The 16039-nt window shown below is 41.8% G+C and overlaps 1 protein-coding gene across 5 annotated transcripts in view; it reads right to left on the minus strand.

The window, feature by feature from the left end:
* Positions 1-16039, minus strand: part of kif13a (kinesin family member 13A) — a 319880-nt gene that overhangs the window by 117724 nt on the left and 186117 nt on the right. For all 5 annotated transcript variants that reach the window (XM_078241905.1, XM_078241898.1, XM_078241903.1 and 2 more), the window contains exons 8-10: positions 5195-5329; positions 4946-5058; positions 3458-3569 (exon numbers count right to left, since the gene is read on the minus strand). In XM_078241905.1, coding sequence (XP_078098031.1) covers positions 3458-3569; positions 4946-5058; positions 5195-5329 — 360 coding nt within the window. The remainder of the gene's footprint in view (positions 1-3457; positions 3570-4945; positions 5059-5194; positions 5330-16039) is intronic.

A 16039-nucleotide genomic window follows, 5' to 3' on the forward strand; every position in this document is an offset into this window, starting at 1 on the left:
CACTTACAATGGAAACACGAACTAGGGGGCATAGCCTCAAAATACGGGGGAGTCAAAATAGTACAGAGTTGAGGAGGAACTTCTTCTCCCAGAGGGTAGTGAATCTTTGGAATTCTCTGCCCAGTAAAGCAGTAGAGGCTACCTCGTTAAATGTGTTTAAGTCACAGATAGATAGATTTTTAACCATTAAGGGAATTAAGGGTTATGGGGAGCGAGCGGGTAAGTGGAACTGAACCCACTATCAGATCAGCCATGATCTTATTGAATGGCGGAGCAGGCTTGAGGGGCTAGATGGCCTACTCCTACTCCTTTTTATGTTCTTATGTTATGTTCTTATGAAAAAAGTAGGCTGAAGGGTATTTAATTCGGAGATGATGTTCGAGTGTAAAGCAGTTATATGATGGACATTTTTTTTTAAACAAGTGTTAGAGTGAAAAATGAACTAGTTGTAAAGAAAGTTGACCAGATCCTAAATGTTCATAGACCAGTCATGTTACCATTGCTCACACCTGAATATTTTACAAGGCAAGTGCTGCAAGTGTCAGTGAATTTTTTTCCCAAAGAAAAATCTAGATCTTCAGTAGGAGGATAAGGCTGCCCATGATTGTCGTTCTTTTTGAAACAGAATGTGCTGTAGAACCCCTTCGAAAATACATAAAGTAGCCCAACTCCAAACATTTAATGTTGCACCATAAACTAAATTCATAAATAGAAAGGACTTGCATTTATTATAGCATCTAATCTCAAATGCCTTAAATTTCTTCACATACAATGAGTCATTTTGAGATGCACTAACAATTGTTCGGTAGGTAAAGAGCCATTTTACACACAGCAACGTCCCCAGAAACAGCATTATATTTTTGATGGTACTGATTGAGGGAAGGTCTCCCAGCTTGACTTCAAACCTTGCCATTTAATCTTCAATATACAGGCACAGGAACCATCAGTATGACATTTGGTCCAAAGTGATGGTCCGTATTGATACATCCACAATACGGCAGTGGAATGCAAGGCTGAGTTATATATCCAAGCCTTAGAATGAAGCTGACAACATCTTCTGAGTAAGAAGTTTAACAACACCAGGTTAAAGTCCAACAGGTTTATTTGGTAGCAAAAGCCACACAAGCTTTCGGAGCTCTTAGCCCCTTCTTCAGGTGAGTGGGAATTCTGTTCACAAACAGAGCTTATAAAGACACAGACTCAATTTACATGAATAATGGTTGGAATGCAAATACTTACAACTAATCAAGTCTTTAAGAGACGAAACAATGTGAGTGGAGAGAGCATCAAGACAGGTTAAAAAGATGTGTATTGTCTCCAGACAAGACAGCCAGTGAAACTCTGCAGGTCCACGCAACTGTGGGAGTTACAAATAGTGTGACATGAACCCAATATCCCGGTTGAGGCCGTCCTCGTGTGTGCGGAACTTGGCTATCAGTTTCTGCTCAGCGACTCTGCGCTGTCGTGTGTCGCGAAGGCCGCCTTGGAGAACGCTTACCCGAATATCAGAGGCCGAATGCCCGTGACCGCTGAAGTGCTCCCCAACAGGAAGAGAACAGTCTTGCCTGGTGATTGTCGAGCGGTGTTCATTCATCCGTTGTCGCAGCGTCTGCATAGTTTCCCCAATGTACCATGCCTCGGGACATCCTTTCTTGCAGCGTATCAGGTAGACAACGTTGGCCGAATTGCAAGAGTATGTACCGTGTACCTGGTGGATGGTGTTCTCACGTGAGATGATGGCATCTGTGTCGATGATCCGGCACGTCTTGCAGAGGTTGCTGTGGCAGGGTTGTGTGGTATCATGGTCACTGTTCTCCTGAAGGCTGGGTAGTTTGCCGCGGACAATGGTCTGTTTGAGGTTGTGCGGTTGTTTGAAGGCAAGAAGTGGGGGTGTGGGGATGGCCTTGGTGAGATGTTTGTCTTCATCAATGACATGTTGAAGGCTCCGGAGGAGATGCCATAGCTTCTCCGCTCCGGGGAAGTACTGGACAACGAAGGGTACTCTGCCCACTGTGTCCCGTGTTTGTCTTCTGAGGAGGTCGGTGAGGTTTTTCGCTGTGGCGCGTTGGAACTGTTGATCAATGAGTCTAGCGCCATATCCTGTTCTTATGAGGGCATCTTTCAGCGTCTGGAGGTGTCTGTTGCGATCCTCCTCATCCGAGCAGATCCTGTGTATACGGAGGGCTTGTCCGTAGGGGATGGCTTCTTTAACGTGTTTAGGGTGGAAGCTGGAGAATGGTACATTGGGGAAACTATGCAGACGCTGCGACAACAGATGAATGAACACCGCTCGACAATCACCAGGCAAGACTGTTCTCTTCCTGTTGGGGAGCACTTCAGTGGTCATGGGCATTCGGCCTCTGATATTCGGGTAAGCGTTCTCCAAGGCGGCCTTCGCGACACACGACAGCGCAGAGTCGCTGAGCAGAAACTGATAGCCAAGTTCCGCACACACGAGGACCGGGATATTGGGTTCATGTCACACTATTTGTAACTCCCACAGTTGCGTGGACCTGCAGAGTTTCACTGGCTGTCTTGTCTGGAGACAATACACATCTTTTTAGCCTGTCTTGATGCTCTCTCCACTCACATTGTTTCGTCTCTTAAAGACTTGATTAGTTGTAAGTATTTGCATTCCAACCATTATTCATGTAAATTGAGTCTGTGTCTTTATAAGCTCTGTTTGTGAACAGAATTCCCACTCACCTGAAGAAGGGGCTAAGAGCTCCGAAAGCTTATGTGGCTTTTGCTACCAAATAAACCTGTTGGACTTTAACCTGGTGTTGTTAAACTTCTTACTGTCTTTACCCCAGTCCAACGCCGGCATCTCCACAACATCTTCTGATGCAGACATGGGAAAATGGCCAACCTGACTTTATTTATGAATGAATGCTAACGTGGCACTATAGCATTCTTCATGAGATTAGCACAGTCTCTGTTTGTTGTACTGTTCCTGTTGCTTGAAATTCAGCATTTATTCTTCAATTTTTTTTATTTTCTGATTATTTTTAGGCATTCTAAAGTGAAGGCATATAGTTCTTGACTATGAAACACTTCTGCCATAGAGCTGCAGAATCTGTTGCCAGAATAAAACTTCCTTTACCCTTAGCAAAAATTGTACTTCAAAGTACAAACCTCAGAACACCCCAATGTACCAGGGAAATGTTCCCCATATTTCCCACAATCAGTATCCACAAGACCTCACCTAAAGAAGACTGTGAACTTGTGCCAGTCAGCTGCTTTGCTGTGAACCCATGATTGCTAGGTTTGTGTTCCAAGCTCATTTTAGGCAAGACATCTGAAGCTGTACATAGAACATGACAGTCATACAAACAGGTGAAGTTGGGTACAAATCCATTTCCCAGAAATGAAAGGCTAAAGGTGTTGGTGCACAATATGCAGATACATTTTTAACTATATTTTTGCTGTGGAGAATTCTATCTGGTCAAAGCAATACCTTGAGAAGCCAGGTGAGTACAGAATCTCTGTAAGGCACAAACTTGTTTTTGCCCTTTCCTCCCACTTGATCAGCTAATGCAGAAATAACCAACCCCAGTGTCGTAAGGGACCTGAGAAGAAACAAAAAAATAAATTTACAAACCCCGAGTCTTGTGACTATCTTAAGTACAAAGAAAGTTTGACACGAAAGTGAATAAGCCGCATTTAACAAAAAATGAGTGCAAAATCTCGTGTCTAATGTTAGTCAATGATGTGCTCGCAAAAAGCCATCTCTCATGCTGTATTCTATTTAAGTGGATAAAACTCAAGGCAATGTTATAAGATTTCATACACTGTACATAACAGCTTCCTGCCTGATTAAATGAGAAAGTATGTGAACAGGCTTTTCAGATCAACACAATGCCAACGTAAATAAAAATTCCATCATCTGTATCAACTATCACTGTGATATATCATGGATAAAATTCATATGGGGACTGCATATCACAGAATCACAAGAAACCATCCAAGAACACCATTTTATCATGCACTAAAATCTGCCAATGTGACTAGTTCTGCTGAGGTATTAATTTAAATTCACCTCCTTGAAGCAAGTAATAAGACACCATTGAGTATGGATTGCAATGCTAAAGAATGAAAGAAAATGGTTTACAACAATTTATTTTTTTGTGGCGGAAAATATGACGGTCAATTTGTGCATGACAATGGTCTACACAAACAGCAAATGACTAATGGTCCTTAGTCTATTTTTCTAATGTTGGTTGAGGGGGAAAACATTGGACAAAATAAAATATGAATTTCCTGTTCTTCGAAAAGTGTCATGGGATTAATTATATCCACTTGTAGAACTGGCAGTGCCTCAATTTGAAATCACATCCAAAAGAAGGCATCGCTGATAAAGAAGGACTCCATTTGTACTGCACCCAAAATTTGTCAGTTTAGATTATGCAGTCAAATTCTACACGGTGGCACAGTGGTCAGCACTGCTGCCTCACTGTGCCAGGGACCCGGGTTCAATGGCCTTGGGTGACTGTGTGGAGTTTGCACATTCTGCCAGTGTTTGCATGGGTTTCCTCTGGGTACTCTGGTTTCCTCCCACAGTTCAAAGATGTGCAGGTTAGGTGGATTGGCCATGCTAAATTGCCCTTTCGTGTCCAAAGATGTACAGGTTAAGCAGATTAGTTGGGTAAATCGTGAGGTTACAGAGAATTGGCAGGATGGGGACCCAAGTAAGAAACTCTGTTAGAGAGTCATTGCGGACTTGATGGGCTGAATGGCCTCCTTCTGCACTTTAGTGGTTCTATGATTCTATAACCTGTTGACACAGTAACCAATCCAGGCAAATGGAGTCAAACTTGGCAAGCATTACCTTCACCTTTGATACGGTTGTATAATTTCTTGATTATTGATAAAGTCATTTAATTTTTTGATTAGAAAATTGCTCGTTTATCTGTACTTGAGTTACACGGTTTCTTTAATCTCTCACTTGTTAATGTTACTGCCCTCCTTCAACCGTTCTCCTGCAGCTCCTGTTTTAGAAACTCTCTCACTCCCAGCCAGATCCACAAGGCTCAGCTTACTTACTTTCTCTCCAGAAGTCTAAAAGTAACAAGTAAAAAAAAAAAGATGCATTAAATTTGCAGCAAATGCAAACATGAAATAATTTTGGAGCATCCTAGCAATCACACCAGACTACATGATTCTTTGTGCTACAGGAAGCGAGATACAGACTTACACTACTTTGGAGATCATAAAGTGTCTGAGTTAAAATGATGCTGAACACAGCATGAGAGCGGCTGCTTTCTTCATTCATGTTGGTGGCAGCAACTGTTCGCGATTTGTTCCCTTCCGACATTAAGGATTCAATATCCTGCAATATACCATAAAAGAAATTAAATATAAAGCATATCATCATCTGCAGTTTGAACATGACCTTTTGGCAAATTTTAGTTCAAAGCATTAAGGATCACTCCAACAAACCACTTTTTTTCCTCCCCCCCCCCCCCCCGCAAGAAGTGGATGGAGAGAGAGGCACAGAAACAAAGATCCAAAAAGAAGTTAATGCATGTTACGATACTCAAAATAAAAGTGTGGGAGTGGATATTAAACAGGATCAATTTGTCCAAAATCACTAGACTAAGTTAACCATAAATTGATGGCAGTTCAAACACTAATTCACAGCAATGGAGGGAAGGAGTACATCTTCCTTTACACATTTTTGTCTGCATATTAGCGTTCTAATTCTGGAATAACTTTTAAGTGGTTCTGTGGAATTTTTGTTTCCCTCACAGTGAAACTATGTTATGTCTCTCCCTCTGGCACTGGAATTCACTGAACAATAACAATAACATTTAAGGCACTACATTAGATGCAATAAAATTTTCCAAGATACTTCACAGATCATTGGCAGGCAAGATTTGATGTAAGCCACCTAAAGACCAAAAGCTTGGTCTGTGACCAAAAGCTTGGTCAAAGAGGTAGTTCTAAGGAGTGATTTGAAGGAGAATTAAGAAGTAGACAAATCCAGAGTTAAGTGCCTAGATGGCTGAATGTATCAATGATGAAGCGAAGAAATCAAGAGGTCAGAATTGGAGGAATTCTAGAAACTTACAGCACAGAATGAGGCCATCTGGCCCATCGTGCCTATGCTGGCTTTTTGAAAGAGCAGTTGTGTTTGGTCTCTCAATCTCTGTGACCAGGTTAAGTTTCTCAGCCTCAAGCCTATCCAACTCCTGTTTAAAATTATTTATGAAATCAGCCTCCACTGCCTTTTCAGGTGGAGGGTTCCAGATCCTGAAAGTCAGTGAAAATTATTTTGCGTCTTCGTACCTTTAGATCGTTTGTCAATAATTTTAAAACAATAACCTCTGGTTGTTAACCCATTCACCAAACAAACAGCCTTTCTCAATACCTCTCATCATCTTGAGATTATCTATTAGATCACTTCTTAACCTTCTTGTTTCCAAGGAGAACAATCCCAACATTCCCTTACAACTCCTTCAGCACTGGTAATATCGCTGGTACCCTTTCTAAGGCTTTTACATCTTTGGTGAAGTGTGGTGCCCTGAACTGTCCATAATATTCCAGCTGAGACAATGTTTTATAAATTTCCAGCATGATTTCTTTGCTTTTATATTCTATTGCTCTATTTATAAGCCCTTGTGCTTTTTTAAACAGCTTCTCAACTTACACTGCTACTTTTAAGTATGTGCGCATACAGATACCAAGGTCTCGCTACTTGTTTACATTTTTCCAAAACATGGCATTTACAGTACACAATCTTATCACATTAACCTGGATACTACAGGCTGGTGAGCCTCACGTCTGTGCTGGGTACGTTTTTGGAAGGTATTTTGAGAGACAGGATCTACAGGCATTTAGAGACGCAAGGACTGATTAGGGACAGTCAGCATGGCTTTGAGAGTGGAAAATCATGCATCACAAATTTGACTGAGTTTTTTGCAAGTGTAACAAAGAAGGTAGGTGAGGGCAGTGCAGCTGATGTTGTCTACATGGACTTTAGCAAGGCCTTTGACAAGGTATTGTATGGTGAGTTGTTGTATAAGGGTAAATCTCACGGGATCCAGGGTGAGGTAGCTAAACGGATACAAAACAGGCTTGATAACAGAAGCCAGAGGGTGGTTGGAGAGGGTTGTTTTTCAAACTGGAGAGCTGTGACCAGCGGTGTGCCTCAGGGATCGGTGCTGGGTCCACTTATTTGTCATTTATATTAATGATTTGGATGAGAATATAGGGGGCATGGTTAGTAAGTTTGTAGATGACACCAGGATTGGTGGAATAGTGAACAGTGGAGAAGGTTATCTCCAATTGCAACGGGATCTTGATCAATTGGGCCAGTGGGCTGACGAATGGCAGATGAAGTTTAATTTAGATAAATGCGAGGTGATGCATTTTGTAGATTGAACCAGGGCAGGACTTACTCAGTTAAAGGTAGGGCGTTGGGGAGAGTTATAGAACAAAGAGATCTAGGGGTACAGGTTCATAGCTCCTTGAAAGTGGAGTTACAGGTGGACAGAGTGGTGAAAAGGGCATTCAGCATGCTTGGTTTCATTGGTCAGAACATTGAATACAGGAGTTGGGATGTCTTATTGAAGTTGTACAAGACATTGGTAAGGCCACACTTGGAATACTGTGTACAGTTCTGGTCACCCTATTATAGAAAGGATATTATTAAACTAGAAAGAGTGCAGAAGAGATTTACTAGGATGCTACCGGGACTTGATGGTTTGAGTTATAAGGAGAGGCTTGATAGACTGGGACTTTTTTCTCTGGAGCGTAGGAGACTGAGGGGTGACCTTATAGAGGTCTATAAAATAATGAGGGGCATAGATCAGCTAGAAAATCAATATCTTTTCCCAAAGGTAGGGGAGTCTTAAACTAGAGGGCATAGGTTTAAGGTAAGAGGGGAGAGATACAAAAGGGTCCAGAGGGGCAATTTTTTCACACAGAGGGTGGTGAGTGTCTGGAACAAGCTGCCAGAGGTAGTAGTAGAGGCGGGTACAATTTTGTCTTTTAAAAAGCATTTAGACAGTTACATAGGTAAGATGGGTATCGAGGGATATGCACCAAATGCGGGCAATTGGGACTAGCTTAGGGGTTCAAAAAAAAGGGCAGCATGGACAAGTTGGGCCGAAGGGCCTGTTTCCATGCTGTAAACCTCTATGACTCTATTAACCCCCATAGTGCATCATTTTACTGCAATGAATCCCATCTGCCACATTTCTCCTCATGCCACAATTCTATCTCATCCTGAATTCTACAAGCACCTCCATCACCATCTACCACACTGTCAAGTTTGTATTATCTGCAAACTTTATAATGCCGGTCCCTACACCTGAATCTCAGGAGTTTATAAAAATTAAATAGAGCAATAGATCGGGGCAAATCACTTCCCTATCTGACACACCCACTGCCACACTCTGCTCCCCATCACTGAGCCAAATCCATTTCCATTCTCCATCTTCCCCTGAAGTCCATGCACATCAATCTTCTTAGCAAAGTGCTTGTGTGACGACACTTTGTCAAATGCCCTCTGAAAGTCCATACATGCACCTGCTACACTACATTGATCAACCTTCTCTATTATCTAATCAAAAATTCAAATCAAATCAGTCAGGCCCATTTGACTTCAATGCATTCCTTCATTTATCGATGCCATTCCAAATTCAAGTTTATTTCATCCTGGTAATGATTTTTACCAACTTCTCCACCATTGATGTTAGGCTGGCTGGTCTGTAGTTTCCCAATTTATTCCTTGGCACAATGGCTAGCATTGCTGCTTCTCAGTGCCAGGGGACCGGTTTCGATTCCAGGCTCGGGTCACTGTCTGTGCGGAGTCTGCACGTTCTCCCTGTGTCTGCATGAGTTTTGTCTGGGTGCTCTGGTTTTCTCCCACAATTTGAAAGACATGCTGGTTAGGTGCATTGGCCGTGCTAAATTCTTCCTCAGTGTACCCCAACCAGCACTGGAGTGTGGCGACTAGGGGATTTTCATAGTAACTTCATACCAGTGTTAATGTAACCCTACTTATGACACTAATAAATAAACTTTAAACTATATAGCAGTATATTATACCCTCCAGTCCTCTGATACTACTCTGATCCAATGAAGAGGATTGAAAGATTGTGAACAATGTCTTTGCTACTTCTGTCTTTGCTTCTTTCAGCAACCTAGGATGCATTCCATCTGGATCAGGAGATTTACAAACTTTCAGTAATGCAGTAAGGAGCTCAGAGATTTCAAGAGGGTTGTAGGAGATTGCAGAGACAAGGCTATGGAGGGATCTGAACACAAGTAAGAGAATTTCAAAGTCGAGGTGCGGTTGGAGGTATACACAACTCCTACAATTTGCACTGGAATTATACTTGAAATAATAGTGTACATAACATTAAACCCATCACAATCTCCATTTTTAGGTAATACAGGGATAGTGCCTCTAAACCTGCAACTTCGGAACCAAGAGTGTACCCAATTTTAGATGCTGCCAGATTTTGGATCTAGTAGCTCGAGCCATTGATGGTCCGGGTTCAAGTCAGGTTGGGTGGGGGTTGGAGCGTGGGAACAGACCTTTGTACAAGTGACAAAGGGGATAAACAGTCAGTTGCCAGAGATTACCAATACAGCACAGAGCCAAATGGATCAGGTTAAGTTTTTTTTTACCCAATTAAAATTGATACACGTAATATTTTTTAAAATGTCTGGTTATCAGGCAACTCTGGTTTTTGGACAGCCAGATCTGAAACATTTGGGTGGTGCGGTAGCACAGTAGTCAGCATTGCTGCTTTACAGCAGGACCTGGGTTCAATTCTCAGCTTGGGTCACTGTCTGTGTGGAGGTTGCACGTTCTCCCCATGTCTGCGTGAGTTTCCTCCGGGTGCTCCGGTTTCTTCCCACATTCTGAAAGACGTGCTGGTTAGGTCCATTGACCCGAACAGGCACTGGACTGTGGCGACTAGGGGAATTTCACAGTAACTTTATTGCAGTGTTAATGTAAGCCTTACTTGTGACTAATAAATAAACTTTAAAACTTTGTATTTGTACACTTGGATTCTGATATAATTACAGGCAGTTGTAATGTTGCAATAGCAAAACAAGCTAATCTGACTAGGCAGCTCTTATAGGGCCATAAAGGAACTTTTGGGGCAACACGGTGGTACAATGGTTAGCACAGCTGCCTCACAGTGTCAGGACACAGATTCGGTTCCGGCCTCAGGTCTGTGTGGAGTTTGCATGTTCTTCCTGTGTCAGTGTGGGTTTCCTCTGGGTGTTCCGGTTTCCTCCCACACTCCAAAGATGTGTAGGTTAGGTTGATTGGCCATGCTAAATTGCCCCTTAGTGTCAGGGGGACTAGCAGGGTAAATACATGGGTTACGAGGATATGGCCTAGGTGGGACTGTTGTCGGCGGAGGCTTGATGGGCCAAATGGCTTCCTTTTGCACAGTAGGGATTCTATGATTTATCTGGGGTATTTCTGTTACATCAAAACTAATAAAATTTCCTTTAACATAATATTATTGTACTTACTCAATAGTTTCAATAACTTTCATTTTTTGAAGGTCACAAGGTACAGTTGTCTAAAATGGCAATTTAGAAGTAACTGTACCTGCCCTTGTTTAAGCTTGTGTAACATGCTAACATTGATTCTTCAATCAACTTTGCATAAAACAGGCTACTTGATCATGATTACTTTGATGTTTATGGGATATTGTGCATAAATTAGTTGCTGCGATTCCTACATTTCAACAATGACCAAACGTCAACAGTATGTCGGGATGTACCTAGGTCATGAAAAATGCTAAAAGACAAATCTTTCTGAAGTCTGAGGGGCGACTTGATCGAGGTGAACAAGATTATGAGGGGCATGGACAGAGTGGATAAGGAACAGCCATTCGCCTTAGTTGAAGTGTTAGTCACAAGGGGACTCAAGTTCAAGGTGAGAGACAGGAGGTTTAGGAGGATGTGGGGAAAACGTTTTTATCCAGAAGGTGGTGACGATCTGCAATGTGCAGCCTGGAAGGGTGGTAAAGGTCAGTTGCCTCACAACCTTTAAAAAGTACCTGGATGAGCACATGGCACATTATAACTTTCAAGGCAATGGGCCAAGTTTTGGTAAATGGGATTCGGTGGGAGATCAGGTCTTTCACACGTGTCGGTACAGACTTGATGGGCCGAAGGGTCTCTTCTGCACTGTATAATTCTATCATTCTATGAAACAGACAGAAAACTACGGAGTAGAAAATCTCTAATCTGTGTACAGAATCAGTACTGGAGAAAGACTGCTTTGCTCAGATAAACACAACATTATTACTGCCACAACTAGCAACATTCAGGCGCAGACAGGTTGAACCTAAGTTCAGTGCACTTACTGTAAACTCACACTCCATCACAGACTTTGAACAAGTGCCACCTTTGTGAATGTCACGCTTTAGTAAAAAAACTGACATTTTCTTACCCTTAAAACCGAAAGCGAATTTGTTCAATGGAGTTGACCCAACTAAATTCAGAGTATAAACTCCTTTACCTAAAGGAGCTGGGCACTGAATAATAAAATTACTTTCTTCATTCTGGTTAAAATCTACTCAAAGCATTTTAAGTGCACCACCATAAAAATAGAGATTGTTCAGCGCCCAGTGACAGGAAAAAGCACTAATAAGAGATAATCTTTGTAAAATTCTGTTAACAAATAGCCTAGTTGTTTTCCAGTTGTTTGGATATCCCCCAATTACTTCACTGTTAGCAGCCGTGTCTTCAGCGGCTAAGTCTTAAGCCCTGGAATTCACTCCCTAAACCACTATGTCTCTCTACATCCTTCTCCTCCTTGAGGTTAAAACACTGGCATGTACCCAACAATGTAGAAAATTTCCCAGGTGCATCTGGTTCACAAAAAGCCAGGAAAATCCAATCCAAATCCAAATGGGCTAATAACTGTCCCATCAGCTTCCTCTCGATCATCAGCAATGTGATCCAAGGTGTTGTCGACAGTGCAAACAAGCAGCACTTAGAGCTATAACCTGCTCAGTTTGGTTTTGGCCAGACCAACTCAGCTCTTTACAATCTTGGTCCAAACACGAACAAAAGTGCTGAACTCAAGGAGTGAGGCGGGAGTGCCTGCCCTTGACATCAAGACCGCATCTGACCAAGAGCGGCATCAAGGAGCCCTGGCAAAATTGAAGTCAACTGGAATCAGGGGGAAAGCTCTCCGCTGGTTGGACACAAAGGGAAACGGTTGTGGTTGCTGGAGGTCAGTCATTTCAGTCCCAGGACAACACTGGAGAAGCTCTGCAGAGTAATGTCCCAGGACTAACCATCTTCAGCTGTTTCACCAATGACCTTCCTTCCATCATAAAGTCAGAAGTTATCGTTGACTTCACAATGTTCAATACCATTTGCAAGTCCTCAGTGACAGAAGCAGTCCATGCTAATATTCAGCAAGACCAGGACAACATTCAGACTTGTGCTGATATGTGGCACGTAACATTGGAAACACGTATGTGCTGGGCAATGACCATCTCCAACATGAGAGAATCTAACCACCTACTTCTTCATTCAATGACATTACTTTTACTGAATCCCCCACTAACAACATCTTGTGGGTAACCATGGACTATAAACCGAACTGGACCAGCTATGCAAATACGACAATACGACAAATTGGCTACAAGAGCAGGTCAGAGACTGGGAATTGAGGCAAATAACTCACTTTCTGACTCCCCAAGCGTGTCCACAACAAACAAGTCAGGAATGTGATGGAATATTCCCCACTTGCCTGGATGAGTACAGCTCCAACAATAATCAAAGACAAAGCAGTACACTTGATTGGCATGCCATCCACCGCTTTAAACATTCACTCCCTCCACCACCAACACACAATGGCAGCAGTGTGCACAATATACATAATACACAGCAACAACTCATCAACAGCATCCTCCTCTGAGATTATCACCTCTGGTTCCAGACTTTCCCAGAAGGGGAAACAACCTCTCAGCATCTACCCTGTCAAGCCCCCTCAGTATTCAATGCTAGTATATCTTTCCTTAGATAAGGGGACCAAAACTGTTCACAGTATTCCAGGTGCAATCTAACTAGTATTGTATAGTTTTAGCAAAAAATCCTTATTTTTATATAGGGCAAAGTTCCATTTGCCTTCCCTGCTGAATTTGCATGCTAGCTTTTTGTGATTTAACATGAGGACCCCCAAAATCCCTCTGAGCTTCAGCTTTCTGCAATCTTTCTCTATTTAAATAATATTCAGCTCCTTTAGTCTTCCTACCAAGGTGCATAGCTTAACATTTTGCTACATCATATTCCGTCTGCCAAGTTTTTGCCCACTCACTTAACCTGTCCATATCCCTCTGTAAACTCTATGCATCATGCTCAACACGTGCCTTCCAACCTATTTTTGTGTCATCCGCAAACTTGGTAATAGTACATTCACTTGTCTCGTTCAAGGCATTAATATATATTGTAAATAATTGTGACTCCAACATTGATCATTGTGGCATTCCACTAGTGACAGGTTGTTATCCTGAAAATGTCCCTCTTATCCCAATTCTGTCTTCTATTAGTTAGCCAATCCTCTATCCATGTTAACATACTACCCCCAACACCATGGACTCTGATCTTATTAAGTAGCCTTTTGTGTGGTACCTTATCAAACACTTTTTGAAAATTCAAGTACATTACATCCACCAGTTCCCCTATATCTATCCTGCTCATTACCACCTCAAGGAATTCTAATAATTTTTTCAGGCATGATTTCCCCTTCATGAAGCCATGCTAGCTCTACTTGATTATATTATGCATTTCTAAATTCTCTGCTTTTATATCCTTCATAATGGACTTTAACATTTTTCCAATGATGGATGTTAAGTTAACTGGTCTATAGTTAACTGATTTTTTGTCTCTCTCCCTTTTTCAATAAGGGTGTTATGTTGGCAGTTTTCTATTCCTATGGGACTTTTCCAGAATTAAAAGATTTTTGGACGATTACTACCAGTGCATCCACTATCTCTGTAAATACTTCCTTTAATATCCTAGGATACAACCCATCAGGCCCAGGGAATTTATCAGTCTTTAGCACCATTAGTTTCCCTAGTACATTTTCTCTACTGATAGTTATTGTATTTATTATCTCCCCCCCGCCACTTCTGCCCCTTGATTTTTTTAGTATTTTTGGAGTATGATTAGTGTATTGCACCATGAGGACTGATGCAAAGTATTTAGAACTTAGAACTTAGAAAATTACAGCGCAGTACATGCCATTCGGCCCTCGATGTTGCGCCGACCAGTGAAACCAATCTAAAGTCCATCTAACCTACACTATTCCAATATCATCCATATGTTTATCCAAAGACCATTTAAATGCCCTTAATGTTGGCGAGTCCACTACTGCTGCAGGCAGGGCATTCCACGCCCTTACTACTCTCTGAGTGAAGAACCTACCTCTGACATCTGTCCTATATCTATCACCCCTCAATTTAAAGCTATGTCCCCTCGTGCTAGCTATCGCCATCCGAGGAAAAAGGCTCTCACTATCCAACCTATCTAATCCTCTGATCATCTTGTATGCCTCTATTAAGTCACCTCTTAACCTTCTTCTCTCCAACGAAAACAACCTCAAGTCCCTCAGCCTTTCCTAAGACCTTCCCATTTATTTAACTCCTCTGCCATTTCCTGGTTCCCCATTATTATTTCCCCAGTATCATTGTCCAAGGAGCCTATGTTCACTTTGGCCTCTCTCTTTCTTCATACATACTTAAAGAAGCGCTTACTGTCCATTTTTATATTACTTATTAGTTTACCCTCAGTTTATCTTCTCCCTCTTTATTAATTTTTTGGTCATTTTTTGTCAGCTTTTAAAACTTTGCCAATCCGCTGACTTACCACAAATTTTGTCACATCCTATGATTTTTCTTTCAGTTTAATACAATCTGTAGCTTCTTGGTTAACCATGGTTGATTTATCCACTTTCTGGAATCTTTCTTTCTCACTGGGATATATCTTTGTCGTGAGTCGTGAAATATTTTCATAAACGTCTACCATTGCTGATCAATCACCTTTTCTGCTAATCTCCTTTCCCAGTCCACTCCACCCAACTCTGCCCTCATTCCTTTGTAATTACCCTTATTAAAGTTTAGCACAGTTGTTTCTGACCAACGTTTCTCACTCTCAAACTAAATGCTAAATTCTACCATATTATAGTCACTGTTTCCTGGGGATCATTTATTCTGGATTGCTTATTAAAACTGCCTCATTACACGTTACCACATCCTAAACAGCCTGATCCCAGATTAGATCCACAACATATTGTTCTAGGAAACTGTCCCAAATACACTCTACAAATTCTTCTACATGGCTACCTCTGCTAATTTGATTTTCCCAATCCACATGAAGATCAAAGTTTCCCATGATTAATGTACTGCCTTTTTTACAATCCCTCATTATCTCTTGATTTACTTTCCGTCCTACAGTAATATTGCTGTTAGGGGGCCAATAGACTACTCCCCCCAGTGTCTTCTTCCCCTTGTTATTTCTTACCTCCACCCATATGGATTCTAAATCTTCTGATCCAAGATCATTACTTGCTATGAACATGTTCCATCTCATGCTAACAAAGCTACCCCACCACCCTTTCCTTCCTGTCTGTTGTTACAGAAAGTCTGAATATTTAGTTCCAGGCTTTGATTTCCTTGTAACCACGTCTCCGTAATGGCTATAAGATCATGCCTATTAACCTCAATCTGTGCTGTTAATTCATTTATTTTGTGCTATAAACTAAGCGCATTTAAATAAAAAGCCATTAAATGGCAAAAAGGCAAAATTACCCCATCTGTCCCTTCCTGCCAAACTCAAGAGTATCATGACCTAAATAGCTGCCTTGCAATGCTGCCACATCCCATTGCTTTGTAGGCCTACGTATCCCCTCTCCAGTACCATCCCCCGGCCCTCTACTTAGTTTAAAGCCCTCAGTACTACCCTAGTTGGTTTGCAAGAACACTGATCCCAGCATGGTTCAGGTGCAGATTGTCCCAAAGTACAGCCCCCACTTTTCCCAGTGCCC

The sequence above is a fragment of the Mustelus asterias genome, chromosome 2, assembly GCF_964213995.1.
Source record: "Mustelus asterias chromosome 2, sMusAst1.hap1.1, whole genome shotgun sequence".
Lineage (NCBI taxonomy): Eukaryota > Metazoa > Chordata > Chondrichthyes > Carcharhiniformes > Triakidae > Mustelus > Mustelus asterias.